Source organism: Hypanus sabinus, chromosome 2 (genome assembly GCF_030144855.1).
Source record: "Hypanus sabinus isolate sHypSab1 chromosome 2, sHypSab1.hap1, whole genome shotgun sequence".
NCBI classification, from domain to species: Eukaryota; Metazoa; Chordata; class Chondrichthyes; order Myliobatiformes; family Dasyatidae; genus Hypanus; species Hypanus sabinus.
In genome coordinates, this window is record NC_082707.1 from 147,181,629 (window position 1) to 147,201,397 (window position 19,769).

At 39.5% G+C, this 19,769-nt stretch overlaps 1 protein-coding gene across 4 annotated transcripts in view; it reads right to left on the reverse strand.

The window, feature by feature from the left end:
• The window catches only part of mipol1 (mirror-image polydactyly 1), a 330,956-nt gene that overhangs the window by 179,892 nt on the left and 131,295 nt on the right, over positions 1-19,769 (reverse strand). For all 4 annotated transcript variants that reach the window (XM_059956627.1, XM_059956599.1, XM_059956608.1 and 1 more), the window contains 2 exons: positions 9,368-9,503; positions 8,657-8,762 (listed from right to left, as the gene is read on the reverse strand). In XM_059956627.1, coding sequence (XP_059812610.1) covers positions 8,657-8,762; positions 9,368-9,503 — 242 coding nt within the window. The remainder of the gene's footprint in view (positions 1-8,656; positions 8,763-9,367; positions 9,504-19,769) is intronic.

A 19,769-nucleotide genomic window follows, 5' to 3' on the forward strand; every position in this document is an offset into this window, starting at 1 on the left:
ATGTATAGAAGAGAAAGTTTGCATCTGGACTGGAGGGGGAGTAATATCCTAGCGGAAGGTTTGCTAGTTTTGCACGGGTGGTGGGGGCTGTTATACTAGAGTTCTAGGGGATGGGAACCAGAGTGTCAGAACAGATAGTGGAGAGGTTGCGGAGACAAATGTTGAGACCTCAAAGTCAGGAATCAAAAGGTTGAACATGGTGCAATTAATATCCTGAGCTATATTTCAATGCAAGGAGTATTGTTGGAAAAGCAGATGAGCTCAGGGAATTTTGAAATTGTAGCCATTAGTGAGACGTGGTTGCAGGAGGGGCAGGACTGGCAGCTAAATATCTGGGGTTCCATTGTTTTTGGCGTGATAGTGGGAAGGATTAAACATGGAGAAGTTATTAGTCAGAAAAAATGTCATGGCAGTGGTTAGTCAGAACAGACGGGATAACTTGTCTAGTGAGGCTTTATGGGTGGAACTGAGGAAAAAGAAAGGTACTGCTCTGTGGCTATGTGGCTATATTATAGACTACCCAACAGTCCGCAGGATTTAGAGGAACAAACTTGTAGAAAGATCACTGAATGCTGCGAGAAACAGAAGGTTGTTATAGTAGATGATTTTAACTTTCCACATATTGACTGGGACTTCCATACTGTAAAATGACAAGATGTGATAGTTGGTGTCAGATGTGTTCAGGAAAGTTTCCTTAATGAGATGATAGAAGTCCCAAGGAGAGAGCGTGCGATACTTCATTTGCTATTAGAGAATGAGACAGGACATGTGACAGAAGTTTGTGATGGGGAACACTTTGCATCTAGTGATCATAATACCATTAGTTTCAAACTAAATATGGAAAAAGATAGGTCACATCTACAGGTAGAGTTTCTAAATCAGAGCAAGGCCAATTCTAAGTTATCAGAAAAGATCTGGCAAGCGTGGACTGGGACAGGCTGTTTTCTGGCAGAGGTGTACTTGGTAAGTGGGAGGCCTTCAAAAGTGAAATTTTGAGAATACAAAGCTTGAGTGTGCCTGTCAGATTAAAATGTAAATATAACAGATTTTGGGACCCTTAGTTTTCAAGCAATATTGAGGCATGGTTAAAAAAGAGATTTAGGCAGGTATGAACAAATGAGAAACTTATGGACTATAAGAAATGCAAGGGAACACTTAAGAAAGAAATCAGGAGGACTAAAATAAGGCACAAGGTTGCCCTAGCAGTCAAGGTGAAGGTGCAGACCCCTTTGTTGGATGCAGACACGGTGGGGTGAAGGCCTGTTCATATAGTTAAATATTCGATGTTCTAATACTGTCTGACAGTACTGGAGGATTATTAGAAAGATGTCTACTATTCAGAGGTGATAATGGGGTTAGGAGAGGTGATGTTGACTAAGACAGCGTAAATGTGAAAATAGAAACATTTTCAAATGTTGTTGCTTAAGTACAGCATGAAGATGTGAAACAGAAAATGCTGAATAATGATTAATGTTTGAGGGAAATCAGAGAAAAGGTGCAGGGTGAAAAGAGAAACCAGAATTCCCGACACAGGATCGAACTGGATAGAAAGGAATACAACTCAGTAAGCCTAGATGAGCTCTTGTACCAAGAGACTAACACTGAACACATTACTCCAGTTGCAGTCCCAAAACACTATATAACTGAAGATTAACCTCCATACTTTGGTATTCGTTTTCTACATATTCTGACAGCATTCTCATTTCATTTGTTCCCCTGTTACCAATCATAATCCCAATATATGAGTCTCCCTCTAACCTCACCTGTAACCACAAAACTCCGTCTTAATTAGAATGGTTGCAGATAGGATTTATGTCCACTCTTTCGTCCTCCCAACCATTGAGTACATCTACATGAAATGCTGTCATAAGAAAGCAGCATCCATCATCAAAGATTCTCACCACCCAGGCCATGCTCTTTTCTTGCTGCTGCCATCAGGTAGAAGAAATAAAAGCTTCAGGACTCAAACCACCAGGTTCATGAAGTTATTACCCCTCAAACATCAGGCTCTTGAACCAGAAGGGATAACATTCACTGGTGGGAAGCCACCAAGGAGAACATCAAGAGGTTCTTCATCTGCAAGGGTATCCAGACAGCAAGGCAGGGACAGAGGGAACTGCGTAAACTCCAGACAGAGTTGCAACAACTCCTCCTTCTGCAGCCGAGGGGGGTGGATGTCAGGGAGGAACTACGGGAAGTGAAGGGCCGGCAAGCCCAGCACTTCGCCGCTGAATCCTCCAAGATCATCTTCTGATCAAGGGTCCAAACCGTGGAACAGGACGAGACATGTTCATGATTCTTCTTCCAAAAGGTGCACAGGGGGAGCTCTGTGATCCACAACCTTAAGGAAGAGGACGGCTCAGTCGCGTCCTCGCAGACAGACATACTGAGGATCTGCAGGTCCTTCTATGCCGGTCTATACGGAGAAAAGCCACAGATTCCACAGCCTCCCGCAACTTCCTGTCGTCTATCACGCAGGTCTTAGACGACGGCAAGCGGGAGAGTCTGGAGCAGCCACTGACCCTGGACGAGCTGACTGGCTCAGTCCATTCCTTTGAGTCGAGTAAGACTCCCGGAAGTGACGGCTTACCGGTTGAGTTGTATTCGGCTCTGTGGAACCGGATGAGCCCCGACCTGCTGGAAGTGTACAACACTATGCTTCTGGCAGGCAGCATGTCAGAACCCATGAGGAAGGGTATCATCACCCTCATCTACAAGCAGAAGGGAGAGAGGGAGGACATTAGAAATTGGAGGCCCATCTCACTCCTGAATGTGGACTACAAGATCCTGTCCAAGGCTGTTGCCAACAGGGTCAAGTCTGCACTGGAGCAGGTTATCCATCCGAACCAAACCTGTGCTGTACTGGGCAGGAAGATCTCAGACAGCTTCGTGCTGCTGAGGGACACCATCGCCTATGTGCAGGACAGTGGGGTGGATGCTTGCCTGGTCAGCTTGGACCAGGAGAAAGCCTTCAACAGGATATCGCACACGTACATGGCGGATGTACTCTCCAAAATGGGATTTGGGGAGGGAATCCAGAATTGGATCAAACTGTTCTACACAGACATGCTGTAGTGCAGTCCAGGTCAACGGGTGGGGAACAGACAGCTTCCCCAACAGGTCTGGAGTCAGGCAGGGCTGCCCTCTCTCCCATATTGTTCGTTTGCTGCATAGAACCCTCTGCCGAAGCCATCAGGAGGGATGGGGGCATAAGAGGGGTGATGCTGCCAGGCAGTGGAGGGATTCAAGTCAAAATCTCCCTGCACATGGACGACGTCACCATCTTCTGCTCTGATCCAAGGTCAGTTCACAGGCTGATCAGCATCTGCGAACAGTTTGAGCTAGCGTCGGGGGCCAGGGTCAACCGCATGAAGAGCGAAGCCATGCTCTTTGGCAATTAGCCCGACCGATCTAGCGTCCCCTTCACCATCAGGTCTGATCATGTGAAGGTGCTGGGGATCTGGTTCGGAGGGGTCGAGGCATGCAACAAGAACTGGAAGGAGCGGACTGCCAAGGTCAAACAGAAACTGGGACTGTGGGGAGGATGCTCCCTTTTGATAACGGGCAAGAACCTCAGTCATCAGGTGTGAGGTGCTCTCAGGGCTGCTGTACTTGGTGCAGGTGTGGCCTGCCCCCGCTCCTTCAGCTCGGAAATCACCTGAGCCGTCTTCAGATTCGTCTGAGGATCCAAGATGGAGCGGGTCAGACGGGCCACCATGCACAAGCCCCTGGACAATGGGGGCAAAACGTTCCCAATGTCACCCTCACCCTGATGGCCAACTTCGTGTGTGGCTGCATCAGGTTGTGTGTGGATCCCAGGTTTGTGGGCACCAAAGTACCACTATGTGCCCAGGTTCTACCTGTCGCCCTGGCTACCAAGGATGGGTCTGGACCCTTTCCCACGCAACACCCCTATCAGCTGGTCATTGCCACCATACCTGTTCTTCATAGAAAAGTTTTTCCAGATCATTGCCTTTGACCACAGGGCCATCAGGCAGTGGTCAGCACATAAGATCCTGCAGGCACTGCAGGAGAAGGACGTGATGGACACAGTGGGTTGGTTCCCTGAGCAGACCATCCAGTTCATCTGGCAAAATGCCTCATCACCAGAGCTCACCAACAGGCATCAAGACCTCGCCGGGCTGGTGGTGAAAGGGGCCCTCCCAGTCCGATCCCTCCTGTATGCCCGCAACGTCGTCTCCACACCCCGCTGCCCACGGGAAGACTGTAGTGAGGAGGAGTCAGTGACCCACCTCTTTGTACACCGTGGGTTTGCGGAGAAGGTGTGGAGGAGGATGGACGGGACAGTGTCAAGATTCATCCCCAGCAGCTGCGTAACAGAGGACTCTCTGATCTACGGGCTGTTCACGGGGATGCAGAGACCAGTGTCTGGTGCTGCTGGCAGATAATCAACTCGGTGAAAGACGCTCTTTAGTTGGCCTGAAACTTGATGGTCTACCAGCACATGGAGATGTCCGTGGGGGAATGCTGCCGAGTGGCACATTCTTGGCAGCAGGAATACGTGCTGAGGGACGCACTCAAACTTGGTGCAGCCACCGCAAGGGCCCGGTGGGGAAGGACCACATTTTAGGGTTCTTTCCCCGCGGCAGTTGAGGGGTAGGAGGACGGGGTGTATACCCCTCAACAAGGGTATGTAAATATGGAATAACAGAGTGCCACCTGGGTGGCAAAAAGTGTGGAAATGTAAAGACCTCAATGGAAACATTTGAAAAGGATTGAGTCATTGAATGGTTTATTGTACATAATTTTATTTTTGAATAAAGTATATTTTGTTTAATTAAAAAAAACTACATTCATCTATTAAGTTGTTCTCACACCAAAGGTCTTATTTTAAGGACTCTTTATCTTGTTCTTTCATGCTCTTGTAATTTATTGATATTTATTGATATTTGCGTTTGCACAGTTTGTTGTCTTCTATGCTCCACTTGCTCTTTTATTGATCTTGCTTATAGTCACTATTCCACAGATTTGTTGAGTATGCCTCCAGGAAAAAGAATCTCAGAGTTGTATGTGGTGACTTGTATGTACTCTGATAATAAATTTTACATTAAGCTTTGACTTCTGCCTTACTGGTCTTTTGAAATACAGAGAAATGTCCATTGCCAAAATGCAACTCACCAATAGTGAAGTGGTGGAGTGCTTTGAGGAAATGCTTTCAACGAATGCTTTGAGGAAACTCAGAATGGTATGGGGGTGTGCACATTAGAGAGAGGGGAAGTGTGGGGATTTTCTTGAGCTCACTATTACATTATACATCCTGAGGGCTGAAGTGAAAGGACAAGAGGGAAAGAGTGTTCTTCAATGATCTGACATTTCCACATCTCTATCAACTCTAACACCTCCTCCACAATCACCATCAGCACAGGCGCACCACAAGGATTGTGTGCCTGGTCATGTGCTCTAGTCACTTTATACTTATGACTGTGAGGCTACGTACAGCTCCAATGCCATGTTTAAGTTTGCTGATGATACCATGTTCTTGGTTGAATCAAAGTTGGTGACCAATTGGCATATAGGATGAAGATTGAAAATCATGTTGAATGGTGCCACAACAACAACCTCTCTCTTAACATCAGCAAATCCAAAGAGCTAATTATTGACTGGAGGACGGATGGAACCTGATGTCCATAAACAAGTATTCATTAGAGGATTGGAAGTGGAGAAAGATAGTAACTTGAAATTCCTTGGCCTTATCATTTCAGAGGATCTGTCCTGGGACCAGCATGTAACTGCCATTACAATAAGGCAAAGCAGCACCTCCACTTTCTTAGAAGTTGCAGTTTCAGCATGTCATTTAACCTTTGAGAAATTTCTATAGGTGCACAGTTGTAAGTATCCTGACTGGTTGCACCATTGCATGGTATGGAAAGACTAATGCCCCAAAACAGAAAAGCCTACACAATGTAGTGGATACAACCCAGTCCATTATAGGAAAAGCCCTCCCCACCACAGTGTACATCTACGAGGAGCACTTCCATAAGAAAGCAGTATCCATATTCAAGGACACCCACCATCCAAGGCCAAGTTCTCTTGTCGCTACCGCCATTGGGAAGGAGCCAGGAAGTTATTACCCTTTAACCTTCAGGCTCCTGAACCAGTATGGAGAACTTCACTCACCTCAACACTGAACTGATTTCACAACCTGTGCACTCACTATCAAGGACTCTACAATTAATGTTTTCTGTATTATTTGCTTACTATTTATTTATCTATTCATTATTATTACTATTATTATCTTTTTTGTATTTTTGTTTTTCTTTTGCCCATTGGTTATTTTTCAATCTTTGTGTAGTTTTCCATTGATTCTATTGTATTTCTTTGAGCTACTGTGAATGCCCACAAGAAAATTAATCTCAAGGTGGTGGATGTTGATACACACATACATCGATAATAAATTTGCTTTGAAATTTTGAACTTTGATTTTTCAAAAAAAAAATGGTCTCAGGCAACAGCACTAAAAAACATTGCCTGTAACTCATGTTCTGTGTCTACACTAGCAACTGTATTTTTTGACCAGAGCGGTGTGAGTCGGAAGGCATGAAATTCTTTTTAGGCAGGTAATTGGCATCAATTCTCCCTGTAGCAGTTTCTGTTTAATTACATCATGATCTCACCGAATTTCAAGATGGCTGCAGAGGAAAATTCATCCTAAATTGTCTTGGAAAGGATATATACATTATTTAAATACAGTACCATTAAATAATGGCAACTGCACAACCTCACTATTTTTTAAACATCGAAGAGTATCAAAATGTGCCATTCTTTCTATATTCAAATAACTGCAATCATTATTGTTCAAAATATACGATCAAAGAAAACATCTGTTTACCAATTAAAATACTGCATGGTGTGTAACTGAATATCTAAAAATTAATTTAGATATTTGTAGATTTTTAGATTGTGTAGAAAAATCCTACAAAAAGTTGTGGATACAGCCCAGTCCATCACAGGTAAAGCCCTCTCTGTTACTGAACACATCTACATGGAACATCCATCATCAGGGACTCTCACATTCAGGTCGTGTTCTCTTCTCACTGCTGCCATCGAAGAGGTGGTTCAGGAGCTTCAGGATTCACACCACCAGGTTTAGGAACAGTTATTACCCCTTAACCATCAGTCCTTGAGCCAGGGGATAACTTCACTTACCCCATCATTAATTTGTTCCCACAACCTGGGAACTCACTTCTAAGGATTCTAGTCATGCAGACAAAGTTGTATAAGAGACGTAGCTGATAGACATGGAGTAGTCTTTTATTCGACACAATGAGACAAAGCAGGCATCATGTTGACATCCTTTTGGAGGAAGAGGTCTATTTGACCCAACATTATATGACATTTTATATGCTAAAGATCAAAGGACAATCCTATGTATCTACAATGTTTCCTTTGATTGTAATACACTTTCACATCTCCTTCTTTGCACCCACACTACTGATCCCCAAATGAATGTTCAATCAGCATTCCAACTGTGATTCACAGCTTTAAGAAATCCATTGTCCAGAGCTATTTTAACCTACCGCCCTTAATCAGATCTAAAAATTGGTGGCTGAAGTTAGTGTTTTGATATACCCACTACATCTACAATATGCTCTAATATACTCTTCATCTCATCTTCTCAATATTTATTGTTTGTTTATTATTTTTTTCTTTTTGTATTTGCACAGCTTGCACACAGGTTGAACTTTCAAGTTGATGCAGTCTTTAATTGATTCTATGATGGTTATTGAATTTTTTGAGTATGCCTGCAAGACAATGAATCTGAAGGTTGTATAAGGTGACATATATGTATTTTAAATACATTTTCTTTGAACTTAAAATTGAGCATTTCCATTCACACAATTATATAACTGCAATGGTGGCTTTATTTGACGAGCCCCAGGATTCTAAATTTTCCTTCACTAAAAAGCTGAATAATCACAATGTAAAATGGTGCTGCACTAAATACCAGAGGAAAACAGAACAGCAGCTATTTCCCAGTATAACCTGTTCACTCATTAACTTTGAACAGCTTATCTATTTAAATGAAAAGCAAAAATACAACTGGTTGAAACAGATCAACCAATAAAAGCCTTAGAGCTAAAATTAAAAGCTAATATATGATAAAAGAGGCTAGAAATAATGTAATTTAAATGAAATCCTTTCATCGGACTCATGAGTTAGAGGACTAAATAATTAAATGTGAAATACCAAAGCTTGAGTTCAGCTTGTATTGTGTAGCCAGTACTTTGGTAAGAATAGGCTCAGTTGTAGATAAGTGTGAATGCAACCAAACAAAAGATGCCCTGGTGCTTTGAACCAGTTAAAACAATAAGCAATGTTTGAACTGCTGGATGGAGGGTAAAGGCACTAGTAATCATTATTCTCCCATGTTGACTCAAGGCCTTTCAACAAAACAAACAGCTTCTTTTGTGATTGAATTGACATGGTGTTAACAATGCATTTAATGCCAATATCAGTATGAATTCAGGTAAACCTATCCAGCCAGCTAGTACCAGGATCCCAGAGTTACTCACTTTATGTATCTCTTAAAACTGCCAAAAAACTTTAAACCCTTGCACCTTTAGCAAATACAGCTAATACTCTTGGTATCATGTCAGCAGCTTCAGAAAACCACTGAATTTCTACAAAAAGGTACCTGCAGCCTTTTCTGCCACTCTAGCTTCTACTGCTTTATCTTGCAATTCCAGATTCAGTTTTAATACTTCCATTTCTTCTTCATTTTCTGACAATTGATCTTGAAGCTAAAAAGTACAAACATATTACAATATATGTATTTGAATGATCAGTAAGACATAACTTTTCTGGTCAGAAATAAATTAATTGCAAAAGTTACCAAGCCAGTAAAATGAAATTAGGAAAATCTCTGTTGTTATAAGAGGGAATTAATCACAAAATACTAAACTACTAATTCACCCTCAACAGATATATTCTGCAGTATGAAGTAATATTCAAACATGAGCTACCCCTGATATCTTAAGCTGATAATTATATCCATCTATTGCAATTTTAGTTTAGTAGTGAATATTAGTGACCGTAACATATCAATATTTGGATTGTATGCAAATTAATCAAATTAAAAAATAAAATAGATTATTTGTAAAACTGTCTTACTATGGGTATAAAATGGAACTTATTATTAATTATATTGTAAAGTCTATTCCAAATTTCATAGCAAGTTCAAAAGAAACATTTCATATAAAAATTATAGAACATATTTTAAAGCAACTCAGCACATTAATGATTCAATTGTTAATAGACAGAAATTCAGAAAAGCATTGCTAATGAAGTCAAGTGACATATTTGCCAAAAATACAGAGCACTGTTCATCTGAACTTTAAGAACAGACCTTTTTATTAGATTCTTTCACTGCATTCAGTTCCTTCAATAGGAAACCGATTCTCCTGTTATCTTCTGAGTGCTTGTTAACTTGACCTGGAGTGAAAGGGTCATGCAATGCAATGGTACCTCCACTTTCAGCCCTCCTATTACAAATCAAAGACAGAAATCATTTAGAAGAGCTCAAAGTTCACTTGAATGCACAGATTTAGTTTAGAAGCTCATGGTACCTTTTTGATTGAAGACTTGGATTGAGCAAATAATGGCTGCATATAAAGTGGGCTAGTTATTCTAAAGCATGATATTCTTAATCTCTTGGGACTTTATATGTGTGGAGCGTATATTACTAGCTGTGCTACTGGCAATCTAAATCTGAAGAATTAAAAGTTACCACGATGAACTAACATGTAAAGATGGCTAATGTTAATAAAATACTGAGGAAATTATACAACCTTATATACTAAACTTAAAGTATTTCTAGGCTTATTTAAAATCAATGAAGAGTATTTCAACAATCCTTTTCAATATTTTTTCTTACAAAAACTATGACATTATAGTTAACAACTGCATTTTTGACTATTTGCAACATATTCTGTTTATAGGATATAATCATTTCTGGCATGGAATTTCTGCTCATCTTTCCTCCAAATCCTCTCACCAAAATTCCATTTTTGATGATTAGTCTTATTGATAAAACACAAACATAATTGTCAAATGCACCTTATATTACTCACATAACATTATTTCTTTGACAAACTTAATTAAATACTTCTTATGCTGGCTGATAAACGATCTACAAACATCATGAAATTGTTAACTAGAATAGTTTGTGGTTCATCAATTAATTTATTCCAAACTACAATGCAAACTAATCCTTGTCTATCTTTGAAAACTTGTATGACTGTAGAAGCATGTGTAGAGCAGAGCCATGTCTCTCACTTTGTAAATCTGTTTATTATTGTCACATGTGCCACACATTATTGTCTATGTGCCATCCAAACAAATCATTTCATCACATCAGTAAACTATGATAATAGAAGTAATGACTGGAGCTGCTGAGAGCAGTTTGTAACAAGTTGTCACACTCTAGCGCCATCTTGCCTATTTGGTCAAAACTGGTTAAAAAGAAGCTTTGATGACGTCCAGCACCTCCAAGAATTCAGGGCAACTCAAAGCCCTTTGGAACTTTTGGAGGACTTGTTAAGTGTCATCTTTTTGTAATTAGGGCATTCAAAAGACAATTTATACATGGAAAGCTGCAATACACAAGGTAATAACTGCACCTTCCTTATTCCTGAGCTCTACCTATACCACTTCATCTAAAAGCCCTACAGGATGTTCTTTTTATGTGCCACTGTAGCACAGAGATCTAGACAGGCAGCTAGCCAAGTGGAGATTACAGCTACAGCCAAGAAATGTGGTCAAAGAGAGACTTGAGCACAAGGATAGGAAATTTACAATTGAGGCATTATCTGAGCAGAAACCTATACAAGTCAGCAAGTACCAAGGTGAGTCAATGGGATGAATCCAGATTAGAGATGGACAGCAGAGTTTTAATTCAATAAGTGGTTGTAGTTTGGGAGACTGGCCAAGAGGATGTGGAAGTTATTGAAAGGAGGGTGGGTTACACCTAAACTAGAGGGGCACCAATATCCTCTCAGGGACCTTTGGTATCACTATTCAGGAGTGTTTAAAGTTGTATGGAAGGGGTGTGGCATTGAGGGCTAAGGTCAAGTAAGGGTGCAAGATCAGGCTGGGCTAGATTAATGAACACAGTAAGGCTGAAGAGTATTTGTTTCAAATGCAAGTATCATCACAGAGAAGGGTGATGGACTTAGAGCCTGGAACAGTGATGTCATAACAAACACTTGCCTGAGAGAAGGTCAGGACTGGCAGCTCAATATTCCACAATTCAGATGATTCACACATGAGAAAGAGGGATGTAAAATTAGTGGTGCAGTTGCACTGTTGAGTGGGGAGAATGTTAGTGGCACAGAGAGGATGGCTCTTTCCATAAAGCAATATGGGTAGAGTTCAAGAATAAGAAATATGCAATTATAACATTCAGAGTAATCTATTTAAATCTTACTTTGACCACTCTTCATATATATTTTTCTAGAACATTCCTGTTATATCCCTTGAACTGCAAAGGTTCTTTATCCACATTGCCAATTTTCATCCTGTGTTCATTTTCAGAGTCTAATTCCAATTTTCTCTTTCCTTAAGATACAAGAGACTGCAGATGCTGGGATGTAGAGTTAAAAGAGAGTTGTTGGAGAAGCTCAGCAGTTCTGTCCTGATGCAGGGTCTTGACCCAAAACTTAGGCTATCCCTTTACCTCCACAAATGCTGCCTGACCTGTAGAGTTCTTCCACAGAGCTTGTTTTTGGCTCCCTTTCAGCATCATCTCTACCTCCAGTTCAGGGAATAGGCCTCTTAACTCTTTTTTTAAATGATAAAAACCACAGTCTTCCACAGCTATCTCAACAACCTTTCATTATGTTTCTAAAAACAATCCATCCGGTTCTCCCAATTTCATAGTATCCACTGCATCTCTTCTGACAATGCAAAGCTTCCATTTGGAATTTCCAATATATTTCCACATTCCTCAACCTCTACCCCTTGTGCTCACTTCCAACCACTTCTATGCCTTTTCAGAATCAGGATAGGGTTTCTAGCATTCTCACTTTGCAACAATAAATTCTGCAATTTCCAAAAGCTCCAATGCGAACCTCAGATAAATTTTACTCAATTTTCCCCTTCAACCATCCCAAGAGGAGCATTTCCCTCCTCCTGATATTATGATTCAGTTTTCCATCTCCATCAACAGCCATTACTATTTTCAGAGCATCTCCTTGTCAACTGCAGGAAATGCAACACATATCCTTTTATTTCTTCTGCTTCACTTTCTTGAAACACTCTTTCCAAATGAAATTGTGATCTACTTGAACCTTTTCCAGTTTTGAAATGCTCCATACATTGTGCACAATGTGGTTTCCTGTGCATTACAGAGATAAAGCACAGATTTGGTGATGACTTGCAGAATATCGAGCATTAAGCTTTTTGGTTTCTGTCAGTTTAATGCCATCTTAGTTAATAATTAGCATAATGGTATATGAATTACTATTATTTGAAAATTACTTAAAAATTATTAAAAAGGTAATGCACTCACCTATTCAAAAATGCATTAAATAAAGATACAAGAAAATCAAAAACTGTTGGAAAACAAAGTAACCAGAATTACCATACATGCTGAATAACACCCTTGGCAATTCAGAGTTCTGTGAATATTGGAGGGAATGTTAGCCTAGAAGTTTGAATTATTCACAGAACTGAACACAAGCAATGGAGAATGAAACTGGAAGAAATTAATTGCTTCTTTACAGGAAAGAGAATGGGTTTAAATTCACAAAGTTGCAAGCTCAGACCTGCTGCTAAGAGACCTAAACTAACAATCACAAAGCTGTACACTCCATTAACAAAGAATATTTGCTGAATCCTTGAAATTTCTTGATTCTATTTCATTGTATAGAACAAAGTATGAAGAAAACTGAACTATTGGATCACTTGTTTGTATGATGGGGTTAAGGAAGGAGGAGTTCACAGTATGGGATTAGGCAGTACAATAGAACTTTGTGCAGATTGGCATTTTTTGGAACTGACTAATTGTGAAGCTTCTACGTAAAAGAAGCCATGCTCCTAAGGATACATTGTAACTTATTTTGTCCTTAAATGTTCTTATCAGACATTAATAATCCACAACTAAGATCTTACCCAGCAAATCAGAAAACATAGGTTTTCTCATTAAATAAAATTTCAGAGTAAAAAAAAATAAAGTTGATTCTGGCGTGCATATTTTTCACCTTGAAGACAGTAAGTATCTGGAATGCAATGTCTGTGTTCGTAGTGAAGCACACACTCTTACAGCATTTAGAAGTATCTGAACAAGTGCATGGTTTGCTAAACTGTTGAAGGTAGAGGACCAAGTCCTTTAGTGCATGTGACAAGGGAAATTAAGGACTGCATAAGAGCCAAGGGAAGGGCATATAAAGTAGCAAACGTGAATGGGAAGTTGGATGATTGGGAAGCTTTTAAAATCCAACAAAAGGCAACTAAAAAAGCTATAAGAAGGGAAAAGATGAAATATGAGGGCAAACTAGCCCACAGTACAAAGCAGGATACAAGAAGTGTTTTCCGTTATATAAAGAATAAAAGGGAGGCGAGAATTGATATTGCACCACTGGAAAATAATGTTGATGAGGTAGTACTGGGGGACAAAGAAATGACAGATGTTGAAAAGACAAGGTAAGGTAGATGTGGAAGGATGTTTTCTCTGATGGGGGTAACCAGAACTAGAGGGCACAGCCTCAAAATTGAGGGGCAACCTTTTAGAACAGAAGTAAGGAAGAATTTTTTTAGCCAGAAAGGTGGATCTGTGGAATGCTCTGCTACAGACTGCGATGGAGGCTAAGTCCATAGTTACATTCAAAGCAGAAGTTGGTTATTTCCTGATTGGTCGGGGCACGAAGGGATATGGTGAGAGGGTAGGTGTATAGGGTTGAATGGCATCTGGGATTAGCCATGATGAAATGGCGGAGCAGACTTGATGGACTGAATGACCTAATTCTGCTCCTATGTCTTATGGTCTTATTAGCACAGATGTGTAACTGATAGTCATCACTGACATAATTAGTTGAAGGACCTGCATCACTGCTGTAAGATTTTATGTTTGATGCATTACTGAAACTGTGACATTTGTTTCGACCCTAACTGGCAAAAAATTTATGCTGATGCATTTGTCCTATCACACACAATGGATCTTGCTCAGTTCTTCACTGATTCCCAGCCATACACTATTCACTTGATGTAGGAACAAAAAGATTATTTTGCTTTAGACACTGCCAATAACAGACTGGAATAAACAAGAAAAAATAATTTCTGATTTATTTAATGACTTTTTCCCTATTCAAAACTGAGCACTCATGCTGGTGTTAAAACTGAAAAGCATATCAGTTACCTTCTTTACAATTAAGTTGTAACATACTTCAAATTAATGCATTCTTTTTTTGCTAATAAATACTATGTAGTTGAAAACTAAATGCATCAAAACACATAAAATGAAATATATAATTTCATTTAAAAATGAAACTAGAATTCAAACCATTTAAATTTCCAAATTCTCAGAGATTTATAGTTAATTTAAACTAACTGCTGCATTTGATCTAAATTAAGGATAAAACTTATTTTTTTAAAAACTGTGTCAATTCTAATTTTACTTCTGAAAATTAAATTCAAATTGAAAACTGTTAAAAATTTCCACAAACTGCACTAAATTTAATGCTGCTCATCTCTTCATGGCTATGCTACACTTTAACAAGAAATAATGATGTCAATCATTTTAATTAATACTTCACCAGAATCTTTGTGATATGCCTTGAAATGGTTAAAACTGTATTATACTTGGATGTTATACAAATTACTATTTGATTTCTTGTAAATACTGTGTGGCTGATCACCAAAGCCTTACAACAGGATCTGCTATGGTTGCAATTATTTTTAAGAGTGGTGGGTGCCTGGAATGTGTTGCCTTTGGTGGTAGAAGAGGCAGAAACATTAGGGACTTCTCAGAGACTTCTAGATAAGCACATGAATGTGAGGAAAACAGAAGGATATGGATATTATGTAGAAATAAGGGATCAGTTTAGTTGGCTACTTGATTAATTTATTTGGTTCTGCACTAGACTATGGACCAAAGGGCCTGTCCCTGTGCTATACTATTCTATGTTCTGTGTAATTCACAATGAAAATTACAGAATATATCACAGGAACTTATTCTATTTTTGCTTGCACTGACTCTTTGAAACAGCCATGCAATTAGTCCCAAATCACCACCATTTCTCTGCAGTTATGTAAATTTTCCAGAGATTATTTGACGTGTTCCCTTGAAAAATGAATGAACTGAATTGAGCTGGATTTGATCCACCATTTGAACTCAGCCCCTGCACATACTTGGGTCAGATGTGGATGGCTGCACAAAATGCATATATAGCTGTTGTATTTGGACACTAAGGCCTCAGTAGCTACTAGAACTTTGAAAACAAGGAGCAGGAAGCAAAGCAGAGCCTTTCTGTGGCCAAATTTGGAAAAGGTATTCTTTATCTATTTAAATAGCTTAAGTTACCTCCAATAAAAGAAATTACAGTTGCTACATAGCTAAAACTATTAAAAATAAAACAATTTATAAATTAAGTGACATAATGCCAATTAGTATTTATTATTGCACATTTCATTCCAGGTGCATCCTATAACCGCAAACTTCATTAGATTTTACTCTCTTCATAATTCTTTACTTTTATATAAATCTTTACTCTTTATAATTGTTGTATATTCTTGCGGCATGTCGCACCCTTACCAACGCATTACGGTTAGTTGGATAATCGGTTCACTGCAGCAACCATTTATTTGGGACAACTCTTAAAGAACTAAAACTAATTAAGAAAATAGCCAGAATTCCCTTCATTTATTTGGGGCACTATACCACTTAATTGAGACAAGGACTGTTGCCAATTTCTAATTAACGTCAGTTGTGTGCACTTGTGTGCCTGTTAAGACTCTACACCAGCCTTTCTCAAACTTTTTGCCATGCAGAAACCCTTGAAAAATTTTCAGGTCTCAGGAAACCCCTGCATAAAAATTATTAAATCTACAGCTTACAGTACGTTGGTGTGATCAGTAAGTTGTAGATATAATAATCCAAAAATAATTGTCGATGCTCTTTTGAGTAGAGAATGAATTTTTAACCAACCTTTCTTACCTTTCTTGAAATCAATCTCTTTCTTTCCTTTTCAGAAATTTTAAAAACTCATAAGGCAAACATAATAAATTTCTGTTAAATAACTGGCTTAAGCCAAAATAGGGTTTAAGTTTTCTAAAGGTAGACTCTGTAGATTTAATTTAAATGATTATAAATTGATTTTATTTAATGGTATTTACAACATGAAAGTTTATTGATAATATTGAATAGTAAAATTACTAAAAGCCATAAGCCAAAACAATATGAATGAAAATATAGCCTAAGACACAATTTTATAGAAGACTTTGAAAAAAACATTTTCTGACTAAGTGACATGATCAGGCTCAAATATATGCCTGGCATGTAAAACCTGTGCTTGTTTTTTGCTGCACAAATACTCAATTCTGGGTTGAACTTGAGATAGGCACATACGGATTTCACCTTCAACTGAAATCAGACTATCTCTACCCTTGCTCCTAATGCTTGTTAAACAAGACAAAGCTTGCTCACACATGCAAGAAGTTGAACACTGCAGCAAAATTTTCATTGCTTTCCTATGAATGGCAGGTCAGTAAATCTCATCTTGAGTGCACGATAAGATTGCATCTGATGAAGTTCTTCTTTTTCTCTCAAAAACAAATTTTCAGGCTAAGCAGAAGATTCAGAGAAAGGGTCTCTCACTTAGTCATACACTTGTATTGAAGGGGAGGAAAAATATTGCAATTTTATTCTGCAGTTCTTCCAGGTGATTTTCAAAAAGTCTTGAGACTTTCTGATCCTTCCTCACTCTCAAAACCGAGCGGAAACACTTCAAGACTTCCTTTTGCAACATGATATGTTGAAAGATTCAGTTTCCTTTTAATTCCAAGTATTCTGTCACCTTAAGTCAAAACATCTTCTCCAGGGCTTTGCAGAAACTTGTTCAAATGGTTCATATGATCAAAAATTGTCTGCTAAGTTGTCTAGTTTCTGGAACCATTCTTCATCTTCAAAGCACTCAGCAAAATCTTGCCTACTAGTTTCTTGAACATACTCCTGTATTACACCTTTCAGCTCAAGCACCCTGTTGAGAACTCCTCCTCTGCTAAGCCACTGGATTTCTGTAAGTAAGTGTGCTCTTTGTCCAGATTTTCAGTTTTTTAAACATTCTCGAGAAAACTGGTCTCTGTTTAATAAAGTTAACCATTTTTGTAGCATCATCCAGAACTTTCTCATTTCATCTCCAAGAGCTTTTGACACCAGCACCTCTCTGTGAAGATAGCAGTGTGTTGCGACAACATCAGGATTTTTATTTTTTAACAAGAGAAATGAAAACCCTCATGGAGCAACTACTGATGGGGCACTATCAGTACAGATGCCAACACAGTTCCTCCTAGACAGAGTTTTTGTTTCCAGATATGAAGACAAAACATTAAATATATCTTGGTCTTTGCTTGTTTCAGGCAGTTCTTTACAACAGAAAAAAATTCTTGAATTTCACCATCATTTACAAATCTTGCAAATGCTACAACCTGACATTTAATGATGAAATCTGTTGACTCATCGACCTGGATAGAGAAGTTTTTTTTCAGTTTATCACACAAAACTCTTCAGCATGTGACATGTCATCAATATGTCAACTTATTGTACTGTTTGAGAATGGCTGCCTTCTTGCCTGAACAAAAAACCATGCAAGAACCCATTCTCGAGCTACCATGTGCGAACAACTGTGCTCTTCCCACACACACAGAGGTCGGGCTACAGACTGCAGTCACAGTTCACCAAAGCTGCAAGGGCTTTCGGGTTAATGGCCAGTCTGAAGAAAACAATGATCTTCCATTAGAAGCCCCCTCATGGCATTTATAACCCACCTTGAATCATCATTGATGATCACCTTCTCACCATGGTTGAGCAGTTCACCTACCTGGGCAGCCTCATCTCCAACTATACTATGGCAGTAAGTATACAGTAAACAACATTGACAATTGACTTGCCAGAGCTAGCAGTGCCTTTGAACACCTCCAAAAACATGTGTGAAAGAACCTCCAGCTGTGTCTGTCCACAAAAATCCAGGTATACAAGGCTGCTATCATGATAACACTGCTATATGGCTCCGAAGCCTGGGTCTTGTACCATAAGCAAATCCAATTGCTCGAGCACTTCCATCAGCGCTGTCTCTGGCCCATCGTGGATATCAGCTGGCAGGATCATGTCTCCAACAAGGTCCTTGAGAAGGCACAACTTCTGAGCATTGAAGCCACTTTGCTGCTCAGGCAGCTACTTGCATGGACAACTCCAGGTTACCGAAAGCAGTACTCTATGGAGAACTCTCTCAGACCAAGAGAGATCATGGTGCCCTGTGCAAGAGGTACAAAGACTTCTCACAGGTAAATATCAAGGTTAATGAATGGCAGCAGCTGGCTTGACAGAGATCGCTGATCCATCGTGTAGCCAAGAACTTTGTAGAATCCAGAAGAGTGACTGCCAAAGAGATGAGAAATAGAAAGGATCCTACTACCCAAAAACCTGCATCCCAGCTGTTCCTGTGTCCCTAGTGCTCCAGAGTCTGTATATCCAGACTAACCTCTGCATTTACCAATGATCATGCTGTTGCTCCTGAGGACTCTTCTTTCCTCCTGATTTTTGCAAATGAAGAACCAGCCATCATCATTGAATGTGAAACCTTTTCAATTTCTCATACTGCATCATATCTTTACATTTTACCCACTATAATTTTACATGCTTGCATTATCAGGTTCTCACCCACTGTGTGACTTTTCCTTTTCTGGATAATAAGTTCTGCTACTAAATAACTTGCTTCCTGAGCCTTTTTACTGATTGTGATTATATTCAAATAGCTTTACTGTTTTGAAATTCCAATAGCAGTATATAATAATCAGCACCTTTATGTGTTATATGGCTGTGATTTGTAAAACAGATATTTACAGCACATTACAGGACTTCCAGTCTACAACGTTGTGCCTACTTGTAGTTCAGTGTATATACAATGTTGCTGGAGCCATTGCTGCATCTGTAAGTAGTTTGCCACAGACCAGGCGCAATGGAACAGGACACCATGGAGCACTAGTCAATGTAAAACCTATTGATAAGAAGCTTTCATTGTAAAGACAGACTTTTAATTTGTCTGTTGTTGCACCAGCACAGACTCAGAAAATTGTAATTCAAAAATGGCCACATTGGACTGTCAGACGTCTGGAAAACACAGGGGTTAATAAAATATAAAAATGGATGAGTCCATCTGGTGCTTGGAAAACGCACTTCATGCTTCTCATCGACTTACCATCCTCCCCTCTGTGCAATATAGCGCTGACGAATTATCAGTGGCCTCCCCTATCTTGTACCAAAAACTGACAATGGACTCAAGCAAATAAACACTGTCCTCCTGCGTACTGCCATACTGAGCTGACAGACCTCTAACCAGATTGCTAATGGGTTTGCTTGGTCACTGCCCACCATTGCAAGCACTAGCATTGTGCACTGTGTGATGTTCAAAAAGCAATGTTTATTTTTTTAAATCACAATCTCTCGCAGAACCCCTTTTGAGAAACCCTGCCCTACACCGTGCTAAGTGTGAAGAGTTTGTAAATAGTGTCAGCTGTGTGTATTTGTGTTCAAAAAG